Below are 18,132 nucleotides of genomic sequence, written 5' to 3'. Positions count from 1 at the left end.
GTACACTGAACAATTATGAACAAGGAGATGATTGAATTTTTGTTTAAGAAACAATATTGCCTATTGTAAAGTTCAATATATTTCTTTTAAAATTTAATACTATCACAAAACTATTTCGAACCACAGTTTCTTCTATGTTTCATAAATTCTGAAGCTGGAGTTACAATCCGTATATAATTATGCAATAATAGATGAGACTCTATCTAAACACTAGCTATCACAAATTCACAATATTATGTCTGATACGTTTCTCCTTTTTTATTCTTTTCAATTTCTTAGAATTATATGAAATATAATATAATATGCTACATAGATGGGTAATGAGAGCGAAATAATTAGAAGGTAAACGATGGAAACTAAATATACTTATGGTTGTCGTTAAAAGCAACATCAACGTCGAAAAAATCGGAAATGTGGGCAAAAGCGTTTTGTCAGTATCATAACTGGTATTAATAACATTTTTTATTGACGTCTAAGCATATGGAATATATAATATCTTTATTTTTTCCACATATTCATAACCATTACCAATTATTCAAAATAATACAATATTCTTTCGATAAATTTTACACACATCCTTGTTCATAGAATTACAAAATAAAATTTAATGTTGGTGAAATTATTTTTTTTATAGTAAAGAGAAATTTTTTTAAATAAATTTACTAATATTTGGATTGAAATAAGTTCATTATTGCGGACTGTAAAACAATAAAAAGTAACAACTTCAGGAGGTCCTAACTGCGCTATAAAAATATTAATATTCCATTTTTTATGCTCGTAAATCTTGTAATTATTCGGAAATTTGTATTACGGCTCACGAGTCATGCCATAGCTAGAATACATATCTATGTCATGTCAATGTGGATCTGTCACACAACAATTAATAAGGCTTGGACCCCCTCATAAATTCTGCATTTGATGTAGGTGATCATCGCCATCTAATTTTGTGTGTGAAAACAAGATTATTTTGGTGACCTCCAATCGTATACTGCTTTTGGTAACCGACGTTAATTAGGTTTCTGGTCTTGCAAAATAGTTGCAAGTTTATATCCTTTTTGTGTTTATTATCTATGTTTAACACATTTGGCGAACATCTAGGAAACCATTAAATTTATTATTCTACAATGCAGAAACATGTTAGCCCCCCTTTTTATTGGTCTAAAAAATAGGCTGAAAAATAATAAAAACCACAAACAGTTATACAAACAGAATAGCTTCCCAGCTCGAAGAATACAAACATGCATCAGGATATGAAGTTGGATTCTTTGATTCTGCTTCATTCTTGTGCTGAGAGCAGTCTTCTTATTTCTGTCTCTTGTATATCTTCCCCAAGAAAGACTTGAGCACTGCTTGTACAGATTTGCTGGGATGCGCTTCAATCGAGCTGTTTAGTTTTTCGTAGCTCTTGCTCTCGAACTCAGCAAACGCACCTTGGAGATTAATCTCGTTGTAGAGGACTTTGATTTTTGCAACATCAGCTGGACCTTCCTTTCCATAGTGATCCTGGTAACAATTACAAGGCCACATGTTCATATACAAAAGCTTATAAATATATTGAGAACCAGAAAAGAACGCTAGCTTGTCATCCTTACGAAAAGAGTTTGCTTCTGTTCTTCGTTACAAAGCTCCAGGGCCTTTACAACCAGCCAAGAACATTTGAAATCTTCAATATCTGTACCAATCTGATGAGGCACGCATTGAATTAATATAACTACGATTAACTAAGTTGTTCTTAGTTAATACAGACACAGAGGAAAGGGAGCGCAGGAGTTACCTTCCCGATCTTTTCAGGCTCACCAAAGCAATCTAAATAATCATCTTGTACTTGAAAATATATTCCCATATTAATAAGCACATCTTTTACTGTTGGATGTTTCTCCAGATCCTCACCCGCCATGAGCAATGCACAAGCAACCTGTTAAAGAGTTTCAGATCAGATACATTTCGATGAAACACTGAATGACCTTAAAAATCAAGGCGAGTTGAATTAAGGATTTTCAACTTACTGGAAGGTAAAACGAGTAGTAGGCAGTCTTGTACTGAACAATACGGCGATGACTGTGAAAATTTAAACCAGAAAATATTAAGAAACACAAAAGAGGATGAGAAAAGACGAGGCAGACCTATATGTTTGATACGGCATATAATAGTTACTAATAAAATAGGAGTGATAATTGATGAAATAGTAGAGTTCGTCAGGAAAGCCCAAAACTTCAAAACTAGAGCGATCTTATCAAAATGCAATAAAAATGCTAAGATGAGAACTGGTAGGTTTTGAGAGTATTGCATGTGATGCTATAACTTGCCCAACATATGATGATAATCAGCACTGGGTAGCTTTGTCAATTAATCAAAATTTTCTTTTTGTATCATGCCAATATTTTTTGAGGTATTTTGTACTCACAGAGGCAATGAGTATTTTGACAAATCTTTTTCTCCTTCAATAGTGGTAATTAAATCTATCATCTGTCCCGAAGCAGTTTGAAATTCCACCTGACAATGTAAAATGTAGAAATCAGCATTGTACACAAAAAATCTAAATACTCCTCTCGGCCACTGATAGTAAATAGTCACATTACCTCATTGAACAAATCCAGCAGATCGACATAGTAAGCCTTTGTTCGGAAGTGCTTTTTAAGAATTCTGGGGATATGGTTCCGGAGAATGATTCCATCATTTATGGCAATCATACCAATCTGTATTAAAAGTTCATCCAAGTGATCAGAAATAGAAACTTTTAAAAAGTAATGGAAGAAGATTGCAACAATTCACACTTGGCTCGAACCTTAGGGAGTCTAAACCAGCATGGCTGACCACGTCGTGTGTGAGAATTATCCATAATATCATCAAGGACAAGAAAATATGCCTGGAGCTGCATTTCCATGTACATAGTCATAAGTTATAATTTATGTTCAGAACAGTGTTTCAGGGGATAGATATAAACAAGTTAGGAACACTTAATCATCATTTAGAAGCTATAAACTTGGACCTACCCATTCAATACACCAGCCAAGAGCACTAGCTAGGAACACTTCATCATCAGTTAGATCTTTTCCTTCTTTGAGTAACTTGTAGCTATCAATTACTGACAGACCTCGGTTCAACTTCCCTACACATCATAATTAGTTCTTTAGCATATAATGCTTCTTTACTAATATATCATGTTCTCCAGTGAATGAATGCATTGTATAGTATAGGAAATAATGACATACCTCCGGGCACATTGTAGTCTAGCATCTGTTACACATAAAAGAAAGAAATATCAGGAACAATAGACTTAGTCAGGACATAATGATTATTTGTCCTATAGTATAAATAACATTGAACATCACATGTACATCGATAAACAACATAATTTGTATTTATATAAGTTTTCCAAGAAAACAAGAAAGTTAAATTTCTATTACCCAATAGCCAATTTTTACTAAAAGAAAAAATCTATAACAAATTCATGATACTATTGTGCAGGCGAAATCAATCCAATGGACAATAGTGTCAATATTTACCTGGGCTAAGAACAGTTATAAAAATTCCAAACCTTTATAAACATCCAAAAGCGTTGAATTTGAACTTGTCACACTTTTTATTTAATAACTAAGAAATAATGCCATGCTTTTTTTCAAGTGTGCTTGTGCATGTTCTGTCAATCCCGATCCACCACAAATAAACCATAACAAATAAATTTTTAATTCAAGGGAAATAACACAAGTTGGCCAAGAAATCTATATGAATTATGGAAAAGTGTATTGTGAATAAGGGTAATAAACCAGAAACTGGTGTTCAAAACAAGCCTGGGGGAAAATGAACACTGGAAGCCCCTAGACTCAGGAGTAGTTTCAAGATGATCAGTAGATGCCCATTAAGATCTCAATAAGATGCTAAAGTGGAAAATGAGATGATAGAAAGCCGGAACCAAACAAATGTTAGATGCAGTTAGAGTAACAAAAAAATGTGACGAATAAAGCAGAAATGCTGCTGGTCTATCTTGTTTGGTGGAATTTTGAAACAAGTGGATGGAAATTATGGATTCATTGTTGTTTTACTCAACTATTACAGTATGTTGTAATTTCATTCCTCAGGCAGAATCAAGGATTCAACTTTACAGAAGGGGAAATTTATAGTAAGTTTTACAATTCAATTCTCTCAAGAAGTAGTTGGTAGCTGCAAATTTAAATATACAAAGCATGTTACAGTAGAGATAAATATTATGCCAAACTTAAGGCACTAACTAAGCGCATTTTTGAAAAAAGTATTACTATGTGATTATTTTATCATCAAACAGCCCCACTCCACATTCCCCCAACACAAAAATAGTGCTGCAGTATTTCCGTTAACCATAAATTAGTAAAGTTAATCGTGACCATATCCGTCGCCCCCAATCTACGTGTGAAATCATAATCATAAAAGGTCCATGAATCATGAGCTCCTAAATTTTCTTCAGAACCGTATTGCATGATTCCACGCCCAAGGGAAATTTAATCAACACAGTCAGGACTCGCAAAGTCAACCAGTAGTCTGCTAAACAAATCGAATTCTATTTCTACTCAAAAGAAAGATTGTGCTTAGAAAAATAGGAAAATTCACAACACAGTATGTAAAATAAAACCGCATATTTCGATACTGCATTGAGGCGCAATTACTATCATAGCAAACAAAGAAGACGAGGAAAGCAAATGAAAAAACAAAAAAAATCTTACACGGTCGACCCATTGACGAGAGGCGTCAGTCCACTCGAAAGCAGGGTCGCTCAAGAGCTCAGATTTGAGCTTGGAATAAACCTCCAGAAAGGTGGCCCTCAGATCCGACGCCGCTCCGTTGTTATCGGCCATGAGCAGAAAATCGATTGAAATTGGATTAGCAAGAGAATCAATTGATATGTGTGGAAGTGAAGGAGTGGGGGAACTCGAGTTTTGTAGCAACGCGAACGCGATGCTGCTCTTATTCAATTTGTTTATTTCGGCCAATAGAAGCAGTCAAATTTCAAGTGCTGCCATTCCCCAAAATGGATCTACTGTTGGCTTCCGAAAATATGGTGCTCTTGGATTTCACGGAGGGCATTTTGGGGAGTGAATAATCCTCGTAATCATCGAGCCAACAAGGGAGGAGACATGTGTAAGTGATGGAGAGATTCGCCACATTCTTTGTGATAACAGATAATCACTATCGCCCACCTTTGGAGGCAATTTAATTTTATCAATAAATTATTTAATCCAAGTGCAGATCATACTATACTACTCCTACTAATTACGGCTTTTTTTAATTAATTGGACAAAAAATTGATTCATAGGAATTTTTAAAACGATATCAAATGTAAACTTCTCTTGATTTACTATAAAAATAAGTTCTTTTATTTTACCAAAACTATCCAAGATGAAATATCAATAAACCAACCATTCAATTTAGAAGTAATGCAACCTCGCGCCACAATCGGGGTTTTCTAAAAGTTTAATTTCACTTTGCTTTATTTCGTAGAAAGAAGAAACGGTAGTGTCTAATTACTCCAATTAATCAGGTTGACTTAATTTATTTACAATTTAAAAATTTATATTACTGATAAGTAGTGGAGTATAAAAATGTAGTGTAATCAAATCTGACCAGATTGAAGAAAGAGAGAGCTCGAAATGTGAAATTAAGTATACCAGTCAATAGCGATGGCCTATTATAAGTAGCAAGTGCTATGAAATTCAATATTGGTGTTCATAGCAGGAAACGCACCAACCTGCTTTGAATATACCATCAGAATATAAAATACAAAAGTAATTATCAATATTATGAATGTAATTGTCAAATTCAAGTATGATTTGGTGATTATCGAACCGAGTCTTGAATTTTATTAACCACTAGTATCTACCTGCGTGCGATGCACGACCCAATCATTTTTTATGACCGAATAATGAGAAGAAAGAATAAAACATCAAATATACTACTTCCATGACTCTCACTCAAGACATATACGAAATAATGAAAAAATAAGTAAATTCACAAATATTATGACACACTAACGTTGTTTTTGAAATAAACCTTAAATTAAATTAAAGAATATATATCAATTTTTGAAAGGTCAAATTATAATAAAAATAAAAATATTAGTACAAACAACATTCACATAAATAATCAAATTTTATTTATTGTAATAAATAATACTTTCTCCGTCCCACAATGAGGGTCACATTTTGCCATTTTGATCCGTACCACATTAAGAGCCACATTTAAGATAAAATTATACATGCGACATTCTAACTATTACAATTGAAGAAAAAAACTATAATAAGTGCGTGGAACAGAAATCACAATGAAAATAATAAAATAAACCGAACTATGATTAGTCGAGTCGGGAAATCCCTCTTTCTGCAAGACAAATTATGTCGCAGCTAGTGCTCTCGAATTGACGTATTGTTTCAAAGATAATACTCTCTTAGCATATAGAAGTACCTCAAACCCGCTAGGTACCGGCGAAATTGATTGAGCTTCGAAAATCTAGCAATACAATGCTTCTGAAATATACACAAACACATAGAGAGATTGAGAGATAAGATAGAATGCTTTTGTTGATGTGTAATTCATCTACAACTCTATGTTTTTTATAACCACAAAATAAGGACATGGAAGGTCATGAAATTAACATACTATAGACCACAAAATTAAGACAATGAAGGTTACTTGAAAGTGAAAAGCCAAAGGACTCCCATGATCACCTTGTACAACTCACGCCATTATTCCCACAATCTATTCTTTTAATTGTTTTCTTAATTTCTTTGCATGTTGTTACATGTAATTTGATGTGGGGAATTGATCTACATGATTGCGACGTAACATTAGTGATGGTTTCAAAACATTATCACACATTAAACCCAATAATCAGGAACTTTTCAATTACTACTTTAAAAATTTCCAATGCGTTTTAGTCATGTGTGCATTTAATGTATTGAACTGATTAAAATTAATATTTTGACTGAATACTCTAAACACATGAAAATAATCCCACGATATAATAACCCTTTAAATTTCTAACCGCATGATTGAAAAATTTAATTACTCCATAGTGGATTGCATTTATACATATGAAACTGCCGGATTTCAAATTTAAATTAACTGTGCAATGACACCCAAAACTTATATATATTCAATATGAAGTCCAAAACTCGTCTTTTATATATGTATAGATAGATTCCAATCTCGTGAGTTTGTTCAAACTGAGTCAAGTCCATTTAAGCATACACATTCTTTTCTTTCTTTCTTTTTTTCTATTTTTTCCTTCCATGATAACATATGACAGAAAACTACTGGCTCTATCCAAAAGAAAAATAGTCAAATTTATTGACAGTACGAATTTTTATAAATAATGGTAAAGTAAGACACAGAAGAGAAAAAGTAGGTAAAATATAGGAAGAAAAAATGGGTAACATATGAGAACTAGAGAAGCTTTATACTTTCATGATGGAACTATTTTTTTAGATATCTCAAAAATGGCAAAATATAATTGTTTTCGTTAACAGAAGGAGTATATTATACTTCATTCATTCCATAGTAGTGGAGTCATTTTGTCATTATGATACGTTTCATAATAGTGGAATCCAGGGACGAATCCAGAAAATGTTCATTGAAGGGGCAAAAATACATGTGGGGATATTTGAAGTATTTGAGGAGGGGCATTTAAAGAAGAAACTAATATTATATTTTTTCTACAATAGATTCTATACATAGATATGAAATTTTGAGGAAGGGCATTTGCCCCTCCTGTTGCCAATCAGGTCCCTTGTGGAATCATTTTTCTTTTTTAGTAAAAGTCAATAGATTTCTTCTCACCTACTTTTACTATCTCTTATTTTATTATTTTTGTTTGTCTCTCCACCTTTTTCATTTCCTACCTTATTCTTTTTTACTTAATTTATTTAATAGAGTTTTTCTTATTCATTTCCTACTTTATTCTTTTTTACTTAATTTATTTAATAGAGTTTTTCTTAATCTTCATGCACGGAAAAAAATATATCCAGTACTATAAAATAGAGAGAGTATTTATTAGGTGGGACTGGTGGACTAAACGGCCTCCATGTGTTTCACACAAATAGAACTACAGAAAGGACAATGCAAGAGAGAAAAAATTATGACCAGCACATAGTAAACCATTTTAGACTAGGGATACGATTTTTAATGTGCATAATACTTATAAAATTAAACCTATTTAAATACGCATAACACTGGTCAAATTAAACTATTTTGTGCTAGGGATCCGATTTAAACGTGCAATTATCAAATTAAACCAAGATGGGAGAAAATTATGAAACCCCAATATCCTAATCCAATCAAATATAATTTCAAATTCAGTTCAAATTTTATCGGCTATTTGGATCGATTCAATTTCAATTTTAGTAGATTTTTTATTTTTCAGTTAGGCTCAGAGAAAAAACATGAAACGAATAAAAAACTAAATTTATTTCAATATAATATCTGTGTAGGAAATGAATTAAGTCAAAACAAAACTCATTCTTATACAAAAAATAATGTCAAATTAGAGCAATTAGATTAGGGTGATTAATTGTCTAGGTGATTAACTGTCAAGATTACGTTCTGTGGCAGATTTATAAGATTTATTTTAGGGTGATCAATCTTTTTGTTATAGTATGTTAATAATTGAAGGTGTTGCAGAGACATTTGAATAGAGTCGTAATGCAATGTAGATAATGAACTCAATGCATTGTTTTAATGCTATCAATTTAAGAAGATATTTTTCAAGATATTTTGCATAAAAGATAATTAAAATTGGTCAAATTTAATCCTTAAAAATATTGCAAAATCCATGTTTATCACTATGTGGGTTAGGCTTAGACTGTGATTTTTGTGGTTCTGGGCCTGTGTTTAGAAAATGACTCAATTGGAATACACTTTAACTATCCGTGTTTATCACTATGTGGGTCAGGCTTAAGCTGTGTTTTTCGTGGTTCTGGGTCTGTGTTTAGAAAAAGACCCAATTGGAATACGCTTTAACCAACAAGCCCAATTCATGCACGCTTTGTTTCATTGATACACCTAGTTGACAACTCTAAGACCATGTTTATCGGTTGTTTTGGTCAACCTCCATGTCACATTTACAATTAAAAAAAAAAAAGAATTAAAACAATGGTGTGTCTCTCTCCTCAACCATAGTCGGCTGGTTGGCAACCAGCGAACGAATGGTCTCACAAATTCATTCATGAATCAACCAATGAGATTGTGCCACATGGCACAATTTCATTGGTTGATATATTTTTAAAAAAATGATATATCTTTCGTATATTATATTAAAAAATTAAAAAATTATACCAAAATCTATAATTTTTCATTCTCTATAAATAGAGACCACATATTTTATAGTTTTGCACACAAAAAAATCTTATCTTTTCTCCTCCTAGAGTCCTTTCTTTGGTATAATTACTTACTACCTCCGTCCCCCAAATATTGACACACTTTGACCCGACACAGGTTTTAAGAAATGTAATGAAAAGTGAGTTGAAAAAATTGGTGGAATGTGGGTCCTACTTTTAAAGTATTAGTTTTATAATAAAATGTGAGTAGGAATGAGTTAGTGAAATATGAGGTCCACTACCAAAAATGGTAAAAAGTGAAATGTGTCAAACTTTCAGGGACAGACCGAAATGATAAACTGTATCAAATTTTCAGGGATGGAGGTAGTATTTTTTAGTCCTCTTTAATAGATTTTATTATGTAATAATAAATACTATTCATTTAATAATAATATTATTTAAAAAATAATATAAAATAAATTATATAATAGTGTGGTTGGGTGGTCATTGATAAACAATGAAAATGAGTGTGGTTGAGTTGAATGAATATTAATGATGTGGAAGATGATGTGAAGGAGATAAAAATAAATAAAATATTGAAAAAGTGGATGGTTGGATTGGGTTGGATGGTTGCTGATGAACATGGTCTAATGAACCACATTTGATCTTAATTTGGATTTGATACAAAATTCCGTGTTTATATACACTAGTGTTAGCCCACGCGCAATGCGCGACACATAATATTTTTGTTCTAATTACATTGTGAATAAACTAAATAAAATAAAAATAAAATCTTTACATAAGATTAAAAAATATATATTTATATTGTATAATATATTAAATAATTATACATGTAAAATTAAATAAATTCTAAATTAAACCAACATGAAAATATTTGTTAATTATGACACTTATAGGTCTCCACATTGAAGAAAAATATCATCGTTACAACAAATATACTTCAGTACTATAATAATAATAAATTGGTATAAAATATTTAATACACAACTAAAACGTATGATGAGGACAATAATAAACAATAGATCGTAAGAATGTAAAAAACTTATATGTGAACAGCCTTCATTGTACAATTATAAGAATAGCAAAATAAAGAACAAATATAAAATAAAACCCAAACTCCAATATCCCGCTGACTCTTACCCAACCTTATTTTCCTTCTTAAACTCCAAATTAATGATTGATGCATATGCGCGAAAACAAATGTGATAGTTTATGATCTTCGTCTTCTTTGCTTCCTTTCATCATTTTGTTGGTTTAGGTGTTTTCTTTGCATGAAAACTATGGAGTAACGAAGTTGGCGACAAATATGTAAAGTTGTAGCTTCAAAATAATATAGATAGTCATAAATTTATGCAATTTCTATATTTGTGAAAAAAAGAACTATTATAGCATGGACGGAAAAATTAAAACAAAACCACAAAAAATAAAACAATCTAACTAAGAAAAACTTAAATATTAACTAACATTACCGAAACAAAATAATATTACATAAATGTACTACTATAGGTAAAGAGTAATAACCATACCGAGAAATATTTTTCCTTTTGCAGAGAATTCATGATACAATGGGACAAGACAATGAGGAATAAATTATAACCTAACAAATGATACATATTCAAAGAAAAAAAGTTAAAAGTATTATGTACATTCCTGGGAACCGTGTCTTGAATTCTTGTTCCCTGCATCAAAAAAATAAACAATGTATGATTTTAGTTTTAGTAAAAGACTTAAAAAATAGTAATAAGCTAAGCAACGACATGCATACCATCCGATCGTGGAACACACTCCAAGGAGATTACATTGGTTTGTCCAAGTTTAATGAATTTATAAACGCGCACGCACCGGCCTAAAATTACTGACTGTAGATCGTTAAAGAAATTCCATTATGTGAATAAATTTATATTTTAGCGGAAAGTTGTGATGAAGTGAAGAGAGAAATTGAAAAATGAAATAGCATCTTGCAATTGATACATATTTATAGATATATAAAGTATTGAAAAGGAATCATAAGTGTGACTGTTACAAATTAATAATTTGCATGATTACATTCATTTTTGTTTGTTTTTTTTTACTTATGAAGAACTATAGTGATAATTGATAAACGTAATCTAAGTTTATGGAATAAGAAGCGTTTTATTTTTATATATTAAAGTCCACAAGACCTAGCATTTAATTAGTTGACCTTTCAATATAATAACTCTAAAATTTATATAGGTTCATTAATCAATTAATAATTCTTAATTATAAAGAACAAATTAACGGCTGCATTTAAGATGTAACTGCCGTATATAATTTTATCATTGCGCATACAATGAATTAGTTATTTCATAAATATTCAAATTAATTCCATAATTTATAAATATTCTAGAATGAGGACAAAACTTATAAGTATTTCATAAGAAGGCCAAAACTCACCTTTTATATATGTATAGATAGATTGCAGTCATTATGTATATTGACTTAGGTTTGCAAGAAGAATATTATGCTGTAAGTAGTAGATATATACAAATTACATTTTTCTTGCAAAATTCTTTGTCTAAACGTATATAATTGAGATTTGGTTTGAATCCTCGTTAAAGTACTGTTAAATGATTTTATGAAAAAAAAAATTAAAGCTAGAGAGCTATATAAAATTTAAGTGCTTGGATTTTTTTTTTGAGATTTTGAAGTACAGTCTAATGTCTTTGGAAGTAACATGTGAAACTTAAAATTCAAAAAATCGATATCTTTATAACAACGCATCGAGTTCATTATTTAAATCGGACCGTGACATCATTCAAATGAACCTATAACATTGTCGATGAATTCCATAACTACAAATTAGGATAAAGTAAATATAATAAATATATGTCGCATAAAATTAGACGGATGATCACCCTAATCTAATGGAAACATGATGTTGCGTATCACCCATTCATAGTACTCACAAATTAGGATAAAGTAAAATAAATAATATTGCTGAGTACTATGAATTCGGGGGTGGCAGATATCTAGTTATTCTTGACCCGAATCGACCCGACCTGATACTCGCTGCCTGCAAAAAATGAGATATGGGCCGGGTACTTAAATGATAGATTGTCGAGTATCAGGATATGAGTTGGGGTCGATTTATAATATTGCTGTGTAGCGTTTATAATATTATTGTATAAGTGGTGTCACGGTATCAATTTAAGAGGGGTTGTCATTTTAACACGAACCTACCTCTCCAAATGTTTAAATAAACCAAAACTCTACGATAAAAGGAAGCAACAAATATTCTCTCAATTCCTAGTTGTGTCACCCTTTTTGAGTTATATATTCAAATTAGGCTATTTTTATGAAAATTTTTAATACATTTAATACATTTTATTTTTTAAAATTATTTATTTTAATATATTTTTTTAAAATTATTTAAATGTTTTAATGTTTTAAATTTGTAGTTAGTTTAATATTTTATGTCTCATTTATTCTCATTAAATATTTATTTTTTAATTATCAGAAGTGGAGTGTATATTAAAACAAATACTTATATTTGATCTTTTTAGTGTTGGCGGAGTCGACCAATCACTGCAAGCCTGCATCTACACTGGCTGTGCTTAACCGAAAGCTTTGCTTCGCCATAACCACTCGCGATTCCCCCTCTCTCTTTCTCGATGGCCACAGAACTCTCGCAATCGACCCTCAAGGACAAGTCTCAGCTCCTTACTCCTCTCAACACTCAAAATCTCCTCGATTCCGTTGACGCTTTTCTCTTCGACTGCGATGGTTCGTTTTCACACTCTCTCTCCGTAAACAATCACCATTATCAGTTTTTATAATCTCGAGATTTTTTTCTTGGAATGAAAATAATTAGGTGTGATATGGAAAGGAGATTCTCTGATTGACGGTGTTTCGGATACTCTGGATTTTCTTCGATCCATGGTGAATTCATAATATCTTAACTCTTTCATCAGGTTGATCAACTTAATTTCAGAAATAGATAACTGATTTGAATCGTGGTTGAAATCGTATGTCAATTTTGAGCAGGGGAAAAAGCTTGTTTTTGTGACGAATAATTCGACTAAGTCTAGAAGGCAATATGCTAAGAAGTTCCATTCTGTGGGAATTTCTGTGTCTGAGGTTTGTTTCTGTTGATAAATTATTTTCAAGTAGATTCGGAGTGTACGTGTTGTTAATAGCTCCAAGATTACAGGACGAGATATTCAGTTCTTCATTTGCTGCAGCAATGTACTTGAAAGTGAACAAGTTTCCTAAAGAAAAGAAGGTTTGTCTTTGTGTGACTTCTTATTTTCTCAATACAGTTATATCGTGAGGTTTTTCTTGTGGCTAGGTACTTCATTGAGCTTGTTTGGTTAGTCATACTTGCATAATATCAGTTGGTATATTAAACTTGAGCTTACTTGCTTTTGTAAATATGAAGTGTTGTAGCTGACTAGTGTTTTATAAAAGTGAAGGTAGAGTGGCTTCATGTTCTAATAAATGGTTTAAATTTACTGAGATAATACATGTTACTTGTGTAAGTCCATCCAATTATTTGTAGGTTTCTCTATATGAAGATAATGTATCCCTCTCTAGTAAGTTACACCCTGAATTAGGAGGCAATGGCTACAAAGCCTCAAGTGATAAACTTGTACTTCTTTTGACCTATTACAAGATAAATTTTACTAATTACAATTTGATTTAAGCTTTCAGATGCTTATAGGCATTTTCGTTAAGTGATGGCGATGCTATGATGGTGCAAACCTCTCATTTCCATGCATTGGTTTTGTAGGTGTATGTGATTGGTGAAGAAGGCATCCTGGAGGAACTGGAGCTTGCTGGTTTTACCCCTCTTGGTGGTCCTGTAAGCTTCCTGTAAATCCTGCAGTTCTTTAACATTACGGTCCAGTATCTTTTGTCATATCATACTCTTCTTAGTTGTATAACATAGTAATATGCTGGAAACATAATACCCGGCCATCTCACTATTGGGTTTCTTTGTCAACTCCTTGGAAAACAATTCTGTAAACATACCAATTTGTCTCCATATTGGGTTTCTCAGGTAAAGAACAAATCCTAAATGATTTAATTAGATTTTTTTTTTGTTATTGGATGTGGTAACTGGTGATAAGTGATCTTTTTATAATTGTCATCCTTCTTTCTTGAAAGTTTTGGTCTCATTTTTCATTACAAAACTTCAAATTAATGATTGAGGGCCAAACTCTGAACCTTTTTTCTAGATATATTCCATCAGTTGATAGCTCAATTAGCTACTACTGACAATCATCCTGTATCAGGTTCATGGATTTGCATTGTAAATGTATCACTCAGGCTAATACTTCCATTTACCAAATTAGGTAGTTTTTACTTTGAACGATAATTAATCAGCATATTTCTTGCAGGAAGATGGGAAGAAAACTGCCCATATGAAACGTAACAGCTTCTTTGAACATGATGAGAATGTATTTTTGCTTTCCTGCTCCAAGTCTCTTTTACGACCTAGCACCTTATTCTTTTTATCCATTGTTTTATGTACAATGTTACATCTACTCCAGGTCGGAGCTGTGGTGGTTGGACTAGACCAGTACATAAACTTCTACAAGCTACAGTAAGGACTTTGTCTCACAGTTTAATTTACCTATAACTGATATCAGTATCAATCTACATAACAGATTTCAAATGACTCCTAATCTATTTAATTCTGTTGAACTATCAACATCTATGAGCATAATCATGTTATCTGCAAGGTATGGCACTCTTTGTATACGTGAGAATCCCGGATGCCTATTTATTGCCACAAACCGTGATGCTGTAGGAAATCTCACCGATCTACAAGAATGGCCCGGTAAGTTTACTTTTGCCCCTTATATAAGATTGTTCTTATAATAAAAAATTGAAAAACTCCATATTTTGGTTCTTGAGTTCAGGCGCAGGATGCATGGTTGGTGCAATATGTGGTACAACACAGAAAGATCCAATTGTAGTTGGGAAACCCTCTACCTTTCTGATGGACTTCTTACTAGAAAAGTAAGTTAATTTGGTTAATTCTTATAGTTTGAGATATGAAATATATGTATGCAATGTAGCATTAATTTATGGACTAATATGTTTCTTGGGTTCGCAGATTCAACATCCCTACTTCTAAGATGTGTATGGTTGGGGATAGATTAGACACTGATATTTTGTTTGGACAAAATTCTGGCTGTAGAACACTTCTTGTATTTTCGGGTAAAAACTCTTCCTTCCTTTTTGGTAAAGGAACATCAATAATGGTTTCTCTACCAATTAAATTGGTTGTGTTTTCTTCATATATGTGGCTTCAAACTTTCACCTATGACGTGAGATTTTTTTGTTGATGGCACGTGCAGGTGTGACAAAAGAATCCGATCTCCAAGATCCATCAAACCAGATTCATCCAGAGTATATGACAACCATACTGTCGGACATCCTACATTTAGCCAGTAATATATTCTAAATCTTCTTTTTGGGAAATGATTTTCGTAGAGAATTTCTACGTACGTAATGCCCTTAACTTTTTAATCAGACCGAACCGGTTTTATATTAACCGGTTTTATTATTATTTATAATGTTTATTTACTGAATTATCCTTTATTTTAATTAAATCTTAAAATAACTTTAGTATTAATATTTAAACATATCAAATTAAATCTCCATGACTATGATTCATATCTAATACTCCCATCTTCCCGTCAAAACTCCCAATTAAATCTCCATGATCATGATTCATATAATCATATCTAATGCTCTCACCTTCACGTCAAAAAATTTCACTCCCATGTTCATTTTTTCTAATTTTCTTTTTCTTCCTTCTTTTTTATCATATCAAAGTATTTTATTTTCCTTCTTTCACTATCAAAGTATCAAACACTTCCCCCGGTTTTTCATACTCTTCGATCTTTTTTGCAGCTATCTTTCATGATTCAATACTTTGTTTCATTCTTCTTGCTTGCTAATTTTTGTGAATTAATTTTCCATTGGAACCACTAATTCTTATCACTTATCGAAGAATAGTTATCAATTAGTTGTGCAATATTTAAATTATAATTCCTAATGTCTGAATTCTCTGTTAATTGAGAGAATGAAGAGGAAGAGAGAATATCCAATATCCACATGCTATTAACAGTACTTTTATACAATTTTTGAGTCACTTTGAGACTATATCAACTTTTATATATTAAAAAAAGCTTCCGGCTAAAGAGACAAAAAACATGCATGTATAATGGTTCCAAAATATAGAGATAAACAATGAAAAAAAAAGAAATAAAAACAACGAAAATAATGTGCTAATATAAGAAGAGGCGCATATTCGCAAACCGAGGCAACTAAAATTAAAGTGGCCGGCTTGGAATATAGGCTCTCACAAAGTTCTCAAATCTTTAATTTTAAAAATATTAAGTTTTTTTTTTATGAATAGAAAAAGTTTTATTTGATCTATATATTCAAATCGAAACGACAGAGGCGATTCACTGAACACTTTGTGTGCAAGCAGAAGATTTACATAGTCCCCTCAAATTATTATCAAATCACAAAATTAAATCTTTTCCTTGCAAAAAATAAGGGTGCATAACTGCATATTGCATAAAGCACAAAAAAAATGAAAAAAAAATCATGTACCTAGTTGTTTCAAACATGCACCTCTCCTCTTAAATATGTAAAAAATATCACATGACTAATCATACGAATTGGTTTGAGGAAGTTTATTAGGAGTATTGGTTTGAGGAAGGTTATTAGGAGTACAATTGTACTTTTTAGCTCACAAACAATTGATTTAAATTGATGAAAAATGTCACACCTCACATGATAAGCCATAATTCACTAACATTTAATGATACTTTGAATCATATTTAGTTTATTCACTTTGATTTTTTAATTATTAATTTTAATAATATTTAAATACTTAAAAAATGGAGTATTATAAATACGATTGAGAATAATAAATATAAGATTTTCATATATTTTGTTTAGACGGCATAAATTTTTGCATAATAATTGACATAAATATCAATTAATTTATATCTTGTAGTTAACATAATTAATTAAAATTAAATGGAATATTAGTTTGGTATGTACTCCCGCCATCTCTTCTCTACATTATTTTATCTCTTACTTTAGTATTTTTCACTTTTACAATTTATTACTATCATTTTATTAAAACAAATGCAGAAGAGTCAACGAGACTCCTTATGGAGAACAGATGAAGTATAATATTTTTTTATATTTATTTCCTAGTTATTTATTTTTTGTATTATGTGTGTTTTATTTATCCTAGTTCTTTTATAATCTATATTGCATTTTATTCTCTGTGTACCAAAATAAGCATCTAAAATATTTATAAGATCTTAACATCCATTTACTCATTTACTTAGGAGTATAGGGGAGTGTTATATTGCTAACTCAATGCTTAATTGCTAACTACAACTCAATAATAGCCATTAGATATTCAAATTAAAGGCCTAGATCATTAACCACAAAATATCAATACGATCAACAAAAAACGTCAATAAGGCTATAGGATTAATTCCAATAAAAATCAATATGGGTATTAATGTCAAGTTAGTTATAACTAACTTTTAAAAGAAATTCCAAAACTTTAAATTCATATAACATATATCAAATTAAAGATAATTTTATAAGGATTCCAACGATATACTACATGCATATGTTCTGACGTCAAAATTTTAAAAAAAAAATCTAGAATTTTCGTATTTTTCGTACACGGGCTAATCAATACAGCTAAGATAATATGTCAATATAAAGCATATATAATGTCAATCCTAAATTTGTGTTGACATTCTCAAAGCATTGTGTTGATATTTTCGAAACACTATATTGACATTTTCATCCAAAACCC

The 18,132-nt window shown here is 31.3% G+C and overlaps 2 protein-coding genes across 2 annotated transcripts; one reads left to right on the top strand and one right to left on the bottom strand.

Moving 5' to 3' along the window:
* Positions 1–1,093: 1,093 nt before the first annotated feature.
* On the bottom strand, positions 1,094–5,106 carry LOC125186097 (farnesyl pyrophosphate synthase). The gene is made up of 10 exons (XM_048082414.2): positions 4,698–5,106; positions 3,213–3,237; positions 2,994–3,109; positions 2,786–2,872; positions 2,580–2,696; positions 2,405–2,493; positions 2,007–2,058; positions 1,775–1,915; positions 1,593–1,682; positions 1,094–1,503 (listed from the first exon to the last, which is right to left on the bottom strand). Exons 1-10 carry the CDS (start codon positions 4,827–4,829, stop codon positions 1,303–1,305), a joined length of 1,050 nt encoding a protein of 349 aa, XP_047938371.2. The 5' UTR covers positions 4,830–5,106; the 3' UTR covers positions 1,094–1,302.
* A 7,729-nt stretch (positions 5,107–12,835) lies between these two features.
* On the top strand, positions 12,836–15,862 carry PGLP2 (2-phosphoglycolate phosphatase 2). The gene is made up of 11 exons (XM_048087395.2): positions 12,836–13,046; positions 13,135–13,202; positions 13,308–13,400; positions 13,474–13,545; positions 14,053–14,124; positions 14,663–14,722; positions 14,816–14,868; positions 15,008–15,105; positions 15,188–15,287; positions 15,385–15,488; positions 15,629–15,862. Exons 1-11 carry the CDS (start codon positions 12,935–12,937, stop codon positions 15,733–15,735), a joined length of 939 nt encoding a protein of 312 aa, XP_047943352.1. The 5' UTR covers positions 12,836–12,934; the 3' UTR covers positions 15,736–15,862.
* Positions 15,863–18,132: the final 2,270 nt, after the last annotated feature.

Source organism: Salvia hispanica, chromosome 5 (assembly GCF_029641045.1).
Source record: "Salvia hispanica isolate PSC_SH4W2 chromosome 5, Shi_PSC_v1, whole genome shotgun sequence".
Lineage (NCBI taxonomy): Eukaryota > Viridiplantae > Streptophyta > Magnoliopsida > Lamiales > Lamiaceae > Salvia > Salvia hispanica.
The sequence above is the reverse complement of the archived record's forward strand: the minus strand, read 5'-3'. Positions and strand labels throughout refer to the sequence as shown.